At 47.0% G+C, this 16,503-nt stretch overlaps 1 protein-coding gene across 4 annotated transcripts in view; it reads right to left on the reverse strand.

Moving 5' to 3' along the window:
* Positions 1-16,503, reverse strand: part of LOC123766697 (saccharopine dehydrogenase-like oxidoreductase) — a 356,813-nt gene that overhangs the window by 158,820 nt on the left and 181,490 nt on the right. For all 4 annotated transcript variants that reach the window (XM_069307404.1, XM_069307405.1, XM_069307406.1 and 1 more), the window contains one exon: positions 6,021-6,255. In XM_069307404.1, coding sequence (XP_069163505.1) covers positions 6,021-6,255 — 235 coding nt within the window. The remainder of the gene's footprint in view (positions 1-6,020; positions 6,256-16,503) is intronic.

The raw sequence follows: 16,503 nt of genomic DNA on the forward strand, positions 1-16,503 counted from the left end.
ATCTTTCATATGAAGAAAGATTAACAAAGCTTAAATTGCATTCACTGGAAAGGCGAAGAGTTAGGGGAGACATGATAGAGGTTTACAAGTGGATGAATGGACATAACAAAGGAGATATTAATAGGGTATTAAAATTATCAACACAAGACAGAACACGAAACAATGGGTATAAATTGGATAAGTTTAGATTTAAGAAAGACTTGGGTAAATACTGGTTCGGTAACAGGGTTGTTGATTTGTGGAACCAATTACCGCATAACGTGGTGGAGGTGGGGTCCCCCGATTGTTTCAAGCGCGGGTTGGACAAGTATATGAGTGGGATTGGGTGGTTATAGATAGGAGCTGCCTCGTATGGGCCAATAGGCCTTCTGCAGTTATCTTTGTTCTTATGTTCTTAAATGAACATGAAACATTGGTATGAATAACTGTATGATGGGAGGGGCAAAGTTGGCAAATATAATGTTGGAGGAGTGAGGGAGGGCTGGCTGGGTGTGGCTGTTCACACTTGCGGTGTTCTGAATGTGTTGATGGTGAATGTATATAGTGTGTGACAGTGTATAGTCTGTAAATAGATTGTATATATACATAAATTAGCATGATACATGGTAAATATGTGCAGCTAATGTGTACACAAGTGTCATGCACGTAACACAGTGTCCTTGGACAGTACAGATGTTTTACTGACATAATATTGTGTACGTGTTCATTATACATAGGATTAGCGCATAAAAACAAATAATGTATTTGGAACTGTGCGCAAAAAATGAACAAAAATATATTTGCGGCAACTCGCACGCCCCGCCCCGGTCGCCCTACTGGCCCCGGGAGCTTACAGCACAGGCGCACGGGGAATGATGACATCACACACCACTTCCGGACCACATAGCAGCCAAAGTAAGTACAATTTCAAAATTCCGTTGCTATACCCATATACAGGGATGGGTTTTTGACACTTTCAGAACTAATAAGAATTTTTTCCCAAGAATTTATTTCTTGCGCACTGGGAGGGGGGTGTAATATTTATAGGCCGCGCAGTTAAAGGGTTAAAGTGTCAAAAACCCTTTCCTCAGTATGGGTATGTAAAAAAAAAATTGAAATTGTACTTTGGCAGCTAAGTTGGCGCGTGACGTCATCATTCCCCGTTTGTCCAGGACGTATGCTCCCGGGGCCAGTAAGGCGCCTGGAGCGGGGTGCGCGAGTTGCCACGAATATATTTTTGTTCATTTTTTACGCACAGTTCCAAATACATTTTATTTGTTTTTACATGCTAATCCTATGTATAATGAAAACGTACACTATACAGTGCTTCCTCAGACTAACGAACCCCGCTCTATCGAATTCCCGGAAGAGCCGAACAAATTGAATTCGGTACCAAATGTTCAGTGGAACATACAAATGTTCGATTAAGTGAGGAATGTTCGTCCAAGCGGTCACCGAGGCCGAGCGTCAGAGCTGGCTGTCATCAACTATGATTCGCCAGAGTGTAAACAGTTATGTAGTGTTTTATTATCCCTACCCATTGTTTCTAGGGAGAAATGGTGATAAAATGGTGTCAGGGGGGCATTGGTGAGAGAGTTGTTGTCAGGAGGCAACACGTGCTCCCCCGCCCCCACCCTCCTTCCTCCACCTGACCACAGAGACCACTCACTCTCCTCTCGTCGTCAGATGCCAAGAGTCAATTTAATGATAATTATCGCATTATCTACACTGAAAATAGCCTTTTTATTAGAAAAATGTCATATTGGAGCAATAATAATGGTGAAAATTGTAATATATACAGTACATATTTTAAACAGTTTGAACACATTTCCTTTTCACAGAATTTTTAATACAATTGGGGTGTAGATAACAGCCGGCATTGTGTGGCCGGCCGGTCGCTCCCTGAGCCATTGGGGGGGTGGGGGGTGGGAGGGGGGGGGGGGTTGTTTCCTGGATCCCTCCCTCCCTCCCTCTAACAGCCTACGTACTGTACTAATACCTATAAATTTTGAGGAGGCCAATAAAACAAGCACAGGTCGTGTGAACGTTAGGCCTTGGTGAGGTGGCTGGCATCATTTGTGGTGGTGTCAGGGGAGGCAGGCGGTGTCAGGGGAGGCAGGTGGTGTCAGGGGAGGCAGGCGGTGTCAGGGGAGGCAGGCGGTGTCAGGGGAGGCAGGTGGTGTCAGAGGAGGCAGGCGGTGTCATGGGAGGCAGGTGGGGTCAGGGGAGGCAGGCGGTGTCAGGGGTGGCAGGTGGGGTCAGGGGAGGCAGGTGGGGTCAGGGGAGGCAGGTGGTGTCAGGGGAGGCACATGGGGTCAGGGGAGGCCGGTGGTGTCAGGGGAGGCAGGTGGGGTCAGGGGAGGCAGGTGGTGTCAGAGGAGGCAGGCGGTGTCATGGGAGGCAGGTGGGGTCAGGGGAGGCAGGTGGTGTCAGGGGAGGCAGGTGGGGTCAAGGGAGACAGGTGGGGTCAGGGGAGGCAGGTGGGGTCAGGGGAGGCAGGTGGGGTCAGGGAAGGCAGGTGGGGTCAGGGGAGGCAGGCGGTGTCAGGGTAGGCAGGTGGGGTCAGGGGAGGCAGGTGGGGTCAGGGGAGGCAGGTGGGGTCAGGGGAGGCAGGTGGGGTCAGGGGAGGCAGGTGGGGTCAGGGGAGGCAGGTGGGGTCAGGGGAGGCAGGTGGGGTCAGGGGAGGCAGGTGGTGGAAAGAGGCAGGTGGGGTCAGTGGTGGAAGGTGTTGTCAGGGGAGGTGGAAGTGGAGAGAGAAGGGTGGTGACCACGCATGCCTGCCAAACCTCTCATTCATACTCTATTATAAATCTCGATCTTAGCTGTAAAATATTTATGCCAAAATATGTTAATTTTCGTGTATTAATATACATTATTAATCATTAACACGTTTTATTGTTTCCTGAAGAAAACAATAGCTGACTTGGCATTGTGGTGTGTATGGCCGGGTACCTGGGGGGTGGGGGGGGGTCCTGGAGGTGTGAGAGGAGACCTGTCAACCCATCATTTTTTTTTTGTCGGGCGAGTTGAGACGCTTCCAAGCCTGCTGCTTCAATACACGGTGTGGGTGGTGTGGTATGGTTTGGGTGTGGGTGGGTTGGTGTGGGTGGTGTGGTTGGGTGTGGGGGGATGATGTGGGTGGTGTTGGGTGTGTGGGGGATGATGTGGGTGGTGGTGTGGGGTGTGTGGGGGATGATGTGGGTGGTGGTGTGGGGTGTGTGGGTGGTGGTGTGGGGAGTGTGGGTGGTGGTGTGGGGTGTGTGGGTGGTGGTGTGGGGAGTGTGGGTGGTGGGGGCGAATGGTGTTAGTGGTGTTGGGGATGGTGTGGGGGTGTGGGGGATGGTGTGGGGGATGATATGGGTGGTGTGTGGGGGATGGTGTGGGTGGTGGTGTGGGGTGTGTGGGTGGTGGTGTGGGGAGTGTGGGTGGTGGGGGCGAATGGTGTTAGTGGTGTGGGGGATGGTGTGGGTGGTGTGAAGGATGGTGTGGGTGGTGTGGGGGATGGTGTGGGTGGTGTGGAGGATGGTGTGGGTGGTGTGGAGGATGGTGTGGGTGGTGTGGGGGATGGTGTGGGAGATGGTGTGGGTGGTGTGGGGGATGGTGTGGGTGGTGTGGGGGATGGTGTGGGTGGTGTGGGGGATGGTGTGGGTGGTGTGGGGGATGGTGTGGGGGATGGTGTGGGTGGTGTGGGGGATGGTGTGGGTGGTGTGGGGGATGGTATGGGTGGTGTGGGGGATGGTATGGGTGGTGTGGGGGATGGTGTGGGTGTTGTGGGGGATGGTGTGGGTGGTGTGGGGGATGGTGTGGGTGGTGTGGGGGATGGTGTGGGTGGTGTGGGGGATGGTGTGGGTGGTGTGGGAGATGGTGTGGGTGGTGTGGGGGATGGTGTGGGCGGTGTGGAGGATGGTGTGGGGATGGTATGGGTGGTGTGGGGATGGTATGGGTGGTGTGGAGGATGGTGTGGGTGGTGTGGAGGATGGTGTGGAGGATGGTGTGGAGGATGGTGTGGGTGGTGTGGGGGATGGTGTCTGTGGTGTGGGGGATGGTGTGGGTGGTGTGGGGGATGGTATGGGTGGTGTGGAGGATGGTATGGGTGGTGTGGAGGATGGTGTGGGTGGTGTGGAGGATGGTGTGGGTGGTGTGGAGGATGGTGTGGGTGGTGTGGAGGATGGTGTGGGTGGTGTGGAGGATGGTGTGGAGGATGGTGTGGGTGGTGTGGAGGATGGTGTGAGTGGGGTGGGGGATGGTGATTCTCGCATCTCAGATTATTATTGACACCAAAAGAGCATGAAAGATATTATAATGAAGCACCACACAACAAAGAAACAAACTAATGTGTCCTGGCATATGTTTAAAAAAAAAAAAAATAAGAAGGTTGTTGGGGCCGGACGGATGGAACGAATTCCGCACTGGAACGAATCGGCTTCGCCCCATATAGTTCGTTCAAGTGAGGACACACTGTATTATGGCAGTAAAACATCCGTACTGTCCGAAGACACTGTTACGTGCATGACACTTGTGTACACATATGCTGCACATATTTACCATGTATCATGCTAATTTATGTATATATACAATCTATTTACAGACTATACACTGTCACACACTATATACATTCACCATCAAAACGCTCAGAACACCTTGAGTGAGAGCAGCCACACCCAGCCAGTCTCCCTCACTCCAACATCTTACTCGCCAACATTGCTCCTGCCACCATACTGTTATTGTTCTTATTACACTAATTACACATGTTATATATACCTATCTACATGTTTTATTTACCAGAACTATGCAAGTAAGCCGGTATTGTGTCCAAACAGTACAGTTGCCACCATACACTGCATGAAAAATCACACAGCAGACGACGCTACGATTACTATGTAACCTCCCTCACCAAAATAGCTCCTCTCAACATTCTTCTGTTGCTGTTATTACACTATATACACACTGTATATATACACATGTACATGTGTGTTGCCCATAGCGAACCACTAAGCTAGTATGGTGAGCAAAACAAGAGTGGCTGCCATACAAACACACAGAGGTTACCTCAATTCTCTCCCTCCCTCCCTCACCAAAATTCCTCCTTCCACAATACTACGCACAACCCTAATTATAACCACAATCCTGGTCACTAATTCCTGTAAATTAATAATTGACCACACGTTTATTTTGAAAAGGAACCTAAGAAATCATTTGAAGATTCCTAAATGGACGAAATAACGCTGTGGTGCTGTGGCTAGCGCTGTGAACATTGTGAACAGCATTGAATCACTGATATTTGAACACTGTGCCCAGTCATTATCACACTCAGGCTCTTCTATAACACTATCATGGCTAAATAATACAAGTTATATATATATATTTTGACATTATTAGGTGATGCTGTGGTCACACACTGAACAGCAGTGCTGTGCGCTCATGCTGCGAGCGCCAGCCTTGGTTGCTCACACACTACTGAGGCTCCCACACCCGTGAATGTGAACCACGATTTTTTTTAAAGATGGCATCTGTTTACAAGAGCCTTGAGGAAGCTGATGTGAACCCCATGTAGCCGCGGGAGTTTTGAATGGAACGTGAAAAATACAAATACCCGAAGGCTCGTTGCGCAAACCAGACGTGAGCCTGCAGGCACGTTGCGCAGTTTATGGGTTAAGGACCTGCCCGAAACGCTGTGCGTACTAGTGGCTTTAAAGAATGTAATTACTATGCTATGTATCCTCACAATCCCAATGTACCTTCTTGTATATATATAAATAAATAAAAAATAAAAAATAAATAATATACAATATTTTTTTTTTACTTTCCCCCGTGATCAGGGAACATATTTTAACAACATAAGAAAGGAAACAGGAAATAATTTTGTTAATTTTTTCTTCTTGTGCACCATCAGAGAGTCACATGTGAAGTACCGGGGTTAACAAACAGCTATGTTTACTTCTATGTTTAAAAGCTGCCAATATGGGAGCTTTTTAACATAGAAGTAAAGATTTGTTATAATGTCATCAGTATATGAAAATATGCAGTGAATTATACTATACCTTCAGCAGAAGAACTCTAGTCCAGCTAAAATAGCAAATAAAGGCAAAGTAGGCCATTCCAAGCAGCATTCCAACACTTTGAAATAAATTTCTTGCGCACACAAATTGCTGAAACTGGATGGGGCGCTGGTGAAGCACATCATATCGGTATCTCTGTGTTCGATATACTACTGGTTCATCAGTGGGCAAGGGTATTCCCCAGAGTCCTAACTTGTCATTCTTGTGAAGAATTCCTCTGAAATATTTAAAAAACCAGCATTGAATGTAATGAAACATCATTTTCTGGGTGAGACCTGGAAGCTTCCCGGAGCTATCCAGGCTGATATTTAACTATCAACTTTCTGGCATCAGCCAAAGTGCATGGAGTTCTTGCCTACCGGGGACCACGAGCCAGGAACTGGCCCCCCTCAGAAAGGCATGAGGAGCAATGGCCTATAGAAACCCCCGTGTGGTTGGGAACATTCTATGTCTGCCATCGACCGGGTCTGGCATTCAGAAAGATAGGCGCCCCAAAATAAACCCCTATTTTTTTAAAAATATTGCTACCGAGAGCCGAACCAGTGACATAACTCCTCACCGAAAATTAGCAAACGAGCATGACATTATCATGTTGCCACTCTGTTGTCTGCGCAACCCCCCCCCCACTCCCTGGGAGGGGAAAGGGGGCCCCAGACCCTTGCACCGGCACTTCAACCAGCAGTTCTTAGGCTGGATGTCAAACACACATGAAAACACCGCCGACCGGAGGGAGGGAGGGAGGGATGCCGGGGAGCCTCCGGGTCTCACCCAGAAAATGGCGTTTCATTACATTCAACGCTGGTTTTCTGGGGAAAGCCCCATCGTCTCCCCAGAGCTAACATCCCAAAGACAAGAAAAAACACAGGGACTTACCTAAGAGGTGGTCAGTCTTCAGTCCTCAACACGAAGTCGAGACAACTGACTGAAACTGCTGACCCAATGCAACGCAGGCCCTACCAGGTCCAGGGACACTGACAAGGTAGCGAGCAGCCAGGACCCTGTTCGACCTCCAAAAACCCTTTGCCCAAATGTCAAGCCAAGACATGTTGCCAAAGACGGCAGCCAAAGCAGCAAACTTACGAACGTCGTGGGCACGGCGATAAACCACAGGCTGCCTAGACTTAATAACCCTGTGGATGACCTGAGAGACCCGAGCCCGGGAACAGGAAAGGAGGAAAACCTGGTCAAACCCAAAGCGCATCCCTGGCCAACGAAGCCGTGGCGCACAAATAACGGCGGAGACCCGCAACCAAACACAACACATAAGAGACCCCCCAGCCTGACCAACCAAGCATCAACAACCCAAGGACCCCACCAGAAAGCAGCAGTCACATTCTTTGCCAGAAAAGAAGGAGACGCTTGCAAGCGAACAAACCTACCACCAGGATCGAAGGAGCAGAAACCCCTGCGTCGGAGGAAAGCATGAAACTCCCTGAGCTGACCCCCAGAGGCCGATGCCAACAGGAAAGGAGCCTTAGAAAAACAATCCTGATCCTTAGGGGCCACAACAAACTGAGGAGAGAAGAGAGAACACCCGGTTCAAAGACCAGGATGGCTCAGGAGGAACATGAGCAGGTCAGAGGTGAAACAATGCATGAGACAGCTTGCAGAACGGGACAGAACTTGCATCAATACTGAACACAAGCTGGAGTGGCTCCGCCAGCGCCCCACAACAGGAATGGCTGTGTTGGTGAAAGAACACCTGAAGGTAAGAGTGTTAATACTTAAAAATCCTTGAGAAGTTGACATAATGGCAATGCAGGTCTGGAATCAGGATTATAAACTAATAATTGTAAATGCCTACAGCCCACCAGCAAGCAACACATAGTCAAATAGTCAAAGGAAGACCTGGATGACAAATGAGAGGGCCTCATAATGGTCATGAGAGAAATTATAGTACAAGCAGGGAAAGATAAATCACGACTGTTGATCCTGGGGGGAATTCAACTTTAAAGCAATAGCCTGGGATGCATATGAAGCAAGAATGGAGGACTTTTGGACATGCAGATCTGAAAACTTCATTCTGGAGACATTCTTGTATCAACATGTCAAGGAGGCCACAAGAATGAGGGAAGGGGATGTGCCATCAGTACTGGATCTAGCAATCACCAGGAAAGAAGAAGAGATATTTGACATCAAGTACCTTCCTTCCTTGGGAAAGAGTGATCATGTCCTATTAGACAATAAATATGCTTTAAGATATCATCTAGAAGAAAATGGGGGCATTAACCCTTGTGTTGCTAAGGGCCATTTGGCTATTGTCACCCACAGGCGCATAACAAAACAAAAATTCTTCTAAACCTGTTAATTTGTGTTCCCTGATCACGGACAAAAATTAAAAAATCGTAAATGTTATATTTTGCCCGCTATAGGGCACGGAAGTCTGGCAAAAAAGAGGCGCTGACTCAGCGTGTGTTCAAGGCCCCAGCCCCAGCTGTCAGGCAGGAGTGGCCACAAAGAGATAATTACCTAATTATTTCAATGTCTTTGATTGATTTTTTCTTTGTTTTTTTGCTGTAATATTATTCAATAGTGTGTAGTGTGATATATTTATATAATAAATTGTGTGAATCATCGCTGCACTCAAAATTATGGTGTGCATATTAGTGATTCAATTATTGTGTTCATAAAACAATAAACAAATACTTTGTCGGTTATTACACTATATACACAGGTCATATATACGTATCTGCATGTTTTGTTCACCATAACGAACCACTAAGTTGAAATTGCAAGTCAAAAAGCAGCGAGGTGTGGCCACCACATCTGCCAGTCAGCCTCTCACTGCCACTCCCTCAATGACTTCTCACTCGCCCACATCCTCCTCCCACCATACTGTTCTTGCTTTTATTCACTATATACAGATGTTATATAAAAGTATCAACATGTTCTGTTCACCATAAATGTTCATCTAAGCTGGTATAGTGCCCAAAGAGCATAGTGGCCACCCATACCCAGCATGATAAATCATGCAGATGTCGCCACTTCCCTCACCAAAATCACTTCTCACCACACTCCATTTTGCTGTTATTTCACTATATATACACGTTATATATAAGTATCTACATTTGTGTTCGTCATAATGAACCACTAAGTTGGTATGCTAAGTGGCAGTGGCAGCCCGCCATTGGCTGTCACTCCCTCACCTGACTTGCCACCATTCTCCTTCCACCATACTTTTTTTGCTTTTATTCATTATATACAAACGTTATATATAACTATTTGCATGTTTTATTCAACCCGTTCTCGCAAATTTAATAAGTCAATATTGACTTATTAAATATGTGCATAGGTGACATACTTAACATAATAGACACCCTTAAAAAGATTCATAGAAAACACCGACCTTACCTAACCTACTTAGTATGTTAAGATAAGCATCTTATTGCTTCGTAATTACAATTATTACCTAACCTACAATAGGTATAGGTTAAGTAATAATTGTAATTACGAAGCAATAAGATGCTTATCTTAAGATACTAACAAGGTTAGGTAAGGTCGGTGTTTTCTATGAATCTTTTTAAGGGTATCTATTATGTTTAGTATATCACCTATGCACGTAGTTAATAAGTCAATATTGACTTTACGAATTTGCGAGAACGGGTTGTTTTATTCACCATAGCGAACAACTAAGCTGGTATATTGAGTCCAGACTGTAAAAGGTGGTCACACAGAGTCAGCAGACAACGCTACCTCCTTCCCCAAAATGATTACTCCTCTCACTAAAGCGCTAATTATCACAACAATCCTGCTATTATCAGAATCATGGTCATTTTTATCACAGTCAGGGGTCTTCTGTAATACTATCATCGCTAAATAATAGCATATACATATATATTAAGGCATTTTTAGGCGATGCTGTGGTCACAAGCTGAACAGCAGTGCTATGAGCTCATGCTACGTGTGCCAGCCTTGGTGGCTCAGTACTGAGGACCTCACTCCTAGGAATGAGGCCCACGATTTAAAAAAAAAAATAGCATCTGTTTACAAGAGCCCTGATGAAGGCGAGGTGAACCCTGTGTATCCACGGGCCGTTTAAATCTTGTGTAGTACTCCAACACGTCATAAGACGTGATGCGCAATTCATAGCAAGTTACTCAACACGTCATATGACATGTTGAGTAACGCTTAACCCTTAAATTGCGCATTGTATCATATGATGCTTTGACCGACTTGTAGTAAATTGGCATCTCATCATATGATGCTTTGGAGTACTATGCAAGATTTAAACGGCCCGCGGATACACGGGGTTCACAACACCTACATCAGGGCTTTTGTAAACAGACCCCATTGTTAAAAAAAATTGTGGGCCAAATTCCCGGGTGTTAGGGGCCTCAGTATAGAGTGAGCTACCAAGCCTGACGCACGCAGCATGAGCTCACAGCACTGCTGTTCAGCTTGTGACCACAGCATCGCCAAAAAAGCCATAATATACTTGTTCATGCTATTATGTAGCGATGATATTATTACAGAAGACCCCTGACTGTAATAAAACTGACCAGGGTTCTGATAATAGCAGGACTGGTGATATTTAGCGCTGTGCTCTATGGAGGGAGGAGTAATGCTGTGGGAGGGAGGGTAGTGGCATTGTCTTCTGACTGTGTGTGGCCACCTTTTATTGACTGCACTCACCATACCAGCTTAGTGATTCGCTATGGTGAACAAAAATGTAGATACTTATATATAACGTGTGTATAGAGGGTATAAACAGCAAGAGAAGTAGGTTGGGAGCCGCCATTTTGGTGAGGGCGGTGACGTCGTCTGCACGACTTATCATGTTGTTTACTGGTGACAACTATGGTCTTTGGTCACCATACCAGTTTACTTGTACAAGTATGGTGAATAAAACAGGTAGACTTATATATAATGTGTGTATATAGCGTAGTAACACCACAAACAGTATTGTTGGAGGAGAAATATTAGTGCGCCTGGCCTTGAGGGCGGCCGCCACTAGCTGACTGGGTGAGTAGCTACGTCTTTGTGCCTTTACTCACCATACAAGCTTAGATGTACAGTTATGGTGAACAAAACATGTAAATACTTATATATAACGTCTGTATATAAAAGCAAAAACAGTACGGTGGCAAGGTGAGGTGAGGGAGGGAGGGAGTGGCAGCCAGTGGCGGGCTGCCATTGCCACTGCCACTCAGCATACCAACTTAGTGGTTTGTTATAGTGAACACGAATGTAGATACTTATATATAGCATCTGTATATAGTGAATAAAAGCAAAAACAGTATTGTGGGAGGAGAATGTGGGAGAGTCAGGTGACTTGAGGGAGGGAGGAAGTAGCAGCCAGTGGCGGGCTGCCACTGGCTGCCATTCAGTATGCCAACTTAGTGGTTCGTTACGGTGAACACGAATGTAGATACTTATATATAACGTCTGTATACAGTGAACAAAAGCAAAAACAGTATGGTGGGAGGAGAATGTGGGTGAATGAGGTGTTGAGGGAGGGAGTGAGTGAGTGGCTGGCTGGTACACGGCGGTCACTCCTCGTTACTTTTTGACTCATAATAGCAACTTAGTGGTTCGTTATGGTGAACAAAACATGCAGATACTTATATATAACCTGTGTATATAGTGTAATTACCGACAATGTATTTGTTCACTGTTTGATGAACATAATTGAATCAACAATATGCACACCATATTTTTGAGTACAAATATATCACACTACACACTATTGAATAATATTACAGCAAAAAAACTACGAAAAATCAATCAGAGACATTGAAATAATTAGGTAATTATCTCTTTGTGGCAACTCAGACCTGACAGCTGGCGAGCAACAGACCGCCTGGGACGCACGCTGAGTCAGCGCCTGTTTTTTGCCAGACTTCCATGCCCTATAGTGGGCAATATATGCCACTTATGATTTTTTTATTATTTTTCCCTTGATCAGTGAGCACAAATTAACATGTTTAGAAGAAAAAATTATTATTAATTTTTTTTTTATGCGCCTGTTAACCCTCAAACCGCGCATATCATATATAAATGATATCAGTGACAAAACCGAAACCGCGCACATCATTTATATATGATTTCGTGTCTAGCGCTATAATTTAAACTCCCCGCCTGGGATAGGGGCAGCTATAGTACAGCCACGACCGATAGTTGCCAGATGCCACCTATAAAAAAAATCCAGGCCAACATTCTTGGGTGTTACAGCGTCAGTACTGAGCAAGCCACCAAGGCTGGCGCACGCAGCACGAGCTCACAGCACCGCTGTTCAGCTTGTGACCACAGCATCGCCTACAAATACCATAATATATATGATACTGCTATTATTTAGCAGTGATGGTATTACTGAAGCCCCCTGACTGTGATAAAACTGACCAGGATTCTGATAATAGCAGGATTGTGGTGATATTTAGCGCTGTGCTCCATGGAGGGAGGCGTAAGGCTGTGGGAGGGAGGGTTGTGGCGTCGTCTTCTGACTGTGTGTGGCCACCATTTATTGACTGCACTCACCATACCAGCTTAGTGGTTCGATATGGTGAACACAACTGTAGATACTTATATATAACGTGTGTATAGAGTGTGATAACAGCGAGAGTAGGAGGTTGGGAGCCGCCATTTTGGTGAGGGAGGAGCGTCGTTTGCACGTCTTGGCATGGTGTTTACTGATGGCCACTATGGTCTTTGGGCACCATACCAGCTTATTTGTTCAGGTATGGTGAATAAAACAGGTAGATACTTATATATAATATGTGTATATAGCGTAATACAGAGCACCACTTGGTTTCCGAACTTTAGTTATCCGAAACTTCCAGTTTCCCGATTGGGGTTGGGGAGTCATGCTACCCGAACAAAGTTCGGGTAGGAAGGGGTCCACCAAGCGTCACGCCGGCTTGTGGTGGTGGGTGGGAGATGGTCCAGTTTGCCCACTGTGACTTCACAGATTCACGGCCTATTATTCCTATTATTTTGAATTGCCATAAGGCTGGAATGTTCATTCTGTGCTTTTGTTTTACATATCTGCACAATCAAGAAACATCTGTGCACCATGTCGGCTCCAAATGCACCCATTGCATCAGTGATGGCTGACTGGTGGGTGGATGGACGATGGAACTTAGGTGGGAGGCAGTATGAATGAGGGGGGGGGAGAATCAGTGAGAGAGGGGGGTAGAGAGATGCTAGGAGGGAGGGGGAGGTAGGGAGAGATGTTAGGAGGTAGGGAGAGATGCTAAGAGGGAGGGGGAGGTAGGGAGAGATGCTAGGAGGTAGGCAGGAAGGGATGGAAGTAGTGAGAATTAGGGAGGGAAAGGCAGGCTGGCAGGCACAGGCTGACAGGCACAGGCAGGCAGGCACAGGCAGGCAGGCGCAGGCAGGCAGGCAGGCTAGCTTGCAGGCAGGCAGGCTAGCTTGCAGGCAGGGAGTGAGTGGTAGTCACGCGGTTGAACCGCGTGACCTTGAGAGATGGGATGTAGGGGGGCGGGTGGTTTGTTGGTGGTGGGGGTGAGACCGGCTCATTCCCGAAGATAAGCCTAACACACACTACCCGTTAGCATGATGGCAGGGGGGGAGGCAGGCTGGCTGGAAAGGAAGCAGGCTGGCAGGCAGGCAGGCTGGCAGGCAGGCTGGCTGGCAGGCTGGGAAGGAGGCAGGCTGGCAGGCTGGGAAGGAGGCAGGCAGGCAGGCTGGGAAGGAGGCAGGCTGGCTGGCAGGCTGGGAAGGAGGCAGGCTGGGAAGGAGGCAGGCTGGGAAGGAGGCAGGCTGGGAAGGAGGCAGGCAGGCAGGCTGGGAAGGAAGCAGGCTGGCAGGCTGGGAAGGAGGCAGGCAGGCAGGCTGGGAAGGAGGCAGGCTGGCAGGCTGGGAAGGAGGCAGGCCGGCAGGCTGGGAAGGAGGCAGGCCGGCAGGCTGGGAAGGAGGCAGGCTGGCAGGCTGGGAAGGAGGCAGGCTGGCAGGCTGGGAAGGAGGCAGGCTGGCAGGCTGGGAAGGAGGCAGGCTGGGAAGGAGGCAGGCTGGCAGGCTGGGAAGGAGGCAGGCTGGGAAGGAGGCAGGCTGGGAAGGAGGCAGGCTGGCAGGCTGGGAAGGAGGCAGGCAGGCAGGCTGGGAAGGAGGCAGGCTGGCAGGCTGGGAAGGAGGCAGGCAGGCAGGCTGGGAAGGAGGCAGGCTGGGAAGGAGGCAGGCTGGGAAGGAAGCAGGCTGGCAGGGTGGGAAGGAGGCAGGCAGGCAGGAAGCGATATATGGGTGTTGAAGTGAACTGTGAACCACGTGACCTTTGAGAGTGTGTGTGTGTGTGTGTGTGTGTGTGTGTGTGTGTGTGTGTGTGTGTGTGTGTGTGTGTGTGTGTGTGTGTATGGGTTTGGGGTGGGGGGTGGGGGTGGTGTGTCGGTGGTGGGGGGGAGAGGGGGAGGTGTGTCGGTGGTGGGGGGGAGAGGGGGAGGTGTGTCGGTGGTGGGGGGGAGAGGGGGAGGTGTGTCGGTGGTGGGGGGAGAGGGGGAGGTGTGTCGGTGGTGGGGGGAGAGGGGGAGGTGTGTTGGTGGTGGGGGAAGGACCGGCTGACTCCGTAAGCCTAACCACACTCCACAGACCTGTGACCCAGATTTGTTTCTTAAATGTACAGTACATCATCGTATATTTTAGGCAGGATGTGCCTGCAGGCTGGCAGGAAACATCCAGAGGATGTTTGCCAGATGTCAGTTAGGAACAATTAAGGACTTTTATAAAGCGGATCAGGACTTCACTTATTGATGAGTACAAACAAAACACGGTCGCATTTACGCCATGAACCTGACGATTTTTTTCCCTAGAGTTTTTTGTCATAAATTTTTCGGAAAAATTTCTTTTTACATTTCTAGTTTATTTTTTCTCCTCTATTTCTCGTATACGAACTTACATGTTAACCGACGGGTCTCGTCCCCAAGGGGTTCGGAAACCAAGTGGTGCTCTGTAACACCACAAACAATATTGTTGAAGGACAAATATTAGTGCGTCTGGCCTTGAGGGCGGCCGCCGATCAGCTGACTGTGTGAGTAGCTACGTCTTTGTGGCCTTTACTCACCATACAAGCTTAGATGTACAGTTATGGTGAACAAAACATGTAAATACGTATATATAACGTCTGTGTATAGTGAATAAATACAGAAAGAGTATTGTAGGAGGTGAATGAGGGTGAGTGAGGTGGTGTTGAGGGAGGGAGTGGCAGTGAGTGGCTCGCTGGTGTTTGTCGGTCACTCCTCGTTGCTTTTTGACTCACAAGACCAACTTAGTAGTTCGTTATGGTGTACAAAACATGCAAATACTTATATATAACCTGTGTATATAGTGTAACAACAGCAAAACTATTTGTTTATTGTTTTATGAACATAATAATTGAATCACTAATATGCACACCATAATTTTGAGTACAGCGATGGTTCACACATTTTATAATATAAATATACCACAATTCACTGTATGGAATAATATTACTGCAAAAAAAATAAGAAAAAATCAATCAGAGACATTGAAATAATTAGGTAATAATATATTTGTGGCAACTGCCGTCTGACAGCTCGGGCGGAGTAGACCTCATCTGGCGAAGGGTCTGCCAACGCCCCTTTTTTGCCACACTTCCCTACCCTATTGCGGCTAAAATATGCCACCTACGATTTTTTTGTTATTTTTTCCGTGATCAGGGAACAAAAATGAACACTTCTATAAGACGAAAGAATTTTTTGGAATTTTTTTTTTGTTGCGCCTGTGGGTGTGAATTCCATTTGGGCCCCTAGCGGTTTGAGGGTTAATGCCACATGCTAAATAGCCAGGCGCCATACAAGGGTTAAACTGTGCAACACATCATATGACGTGTTGCGCAGTTTAAGGGTTAAAACAGTTAATAAACTCGATTTCAAGAGAGGACATGAAGGGAAACTTTGAAATTTTTTTAATGAGTGTAACTGGACAGACTTGTTGCTAGGCAGGGAAGTAAATGAGATGTATGCCAAATTTTGCAAAATGTATGAAGAAGACACACAAACATTCATACCTTCATTCATATTCATGCAGATTTGTAAACCTCATCTTGGAGACATTCATGAATCAACACATCAAGCAGGCCACAAGAATGAGGGAAGAGGATGTTCTGTCAGTACTGGATCTAGTATTCACAAGGAAAGAAGAGGAGGTATTTGACATCCAGTACCTTCCTCCCTTGGAAAAGAGCGATCATGTCCTCTTGGACATTAAATACGCTATGCGATATATTCTAGTAGAAAATGGGGACAGTGAAACAGCTGTTAAACTCAATTTCAAGAGAGGATGCTATGGGGACTTAGAAATTTTTATCTTGGGTATAATTGGACAGACTTGTTGCTAGGCAAGGAAGTAAATGAGATGTATGCCAAATTTTGCACAATATATGATGAAGGCAAACAAACATTCATACCAAAACAAAAATGCAGACCTAGGAAACAGGGTTGGTTCAACAGAAATTGCGAGAAGGCCAGAGATCAAAAGACACAAGCATGGAATCATT

This window comes from Procambarus clarkii, chromosome 60 (genome assembly GCF_040958095.1).
Source record: "Procambarus clarkii isolate CNS0578487 chromosome 60, FALCON_Pclarkii_2.0, whole genome shotgun sequence".
Lineage (NCBI taxonomy): Eukaryota > Metazoa > Arthropoda > Malacostraca > Decapoda > Cambaridae > Procambarus > Procambarus clarkii.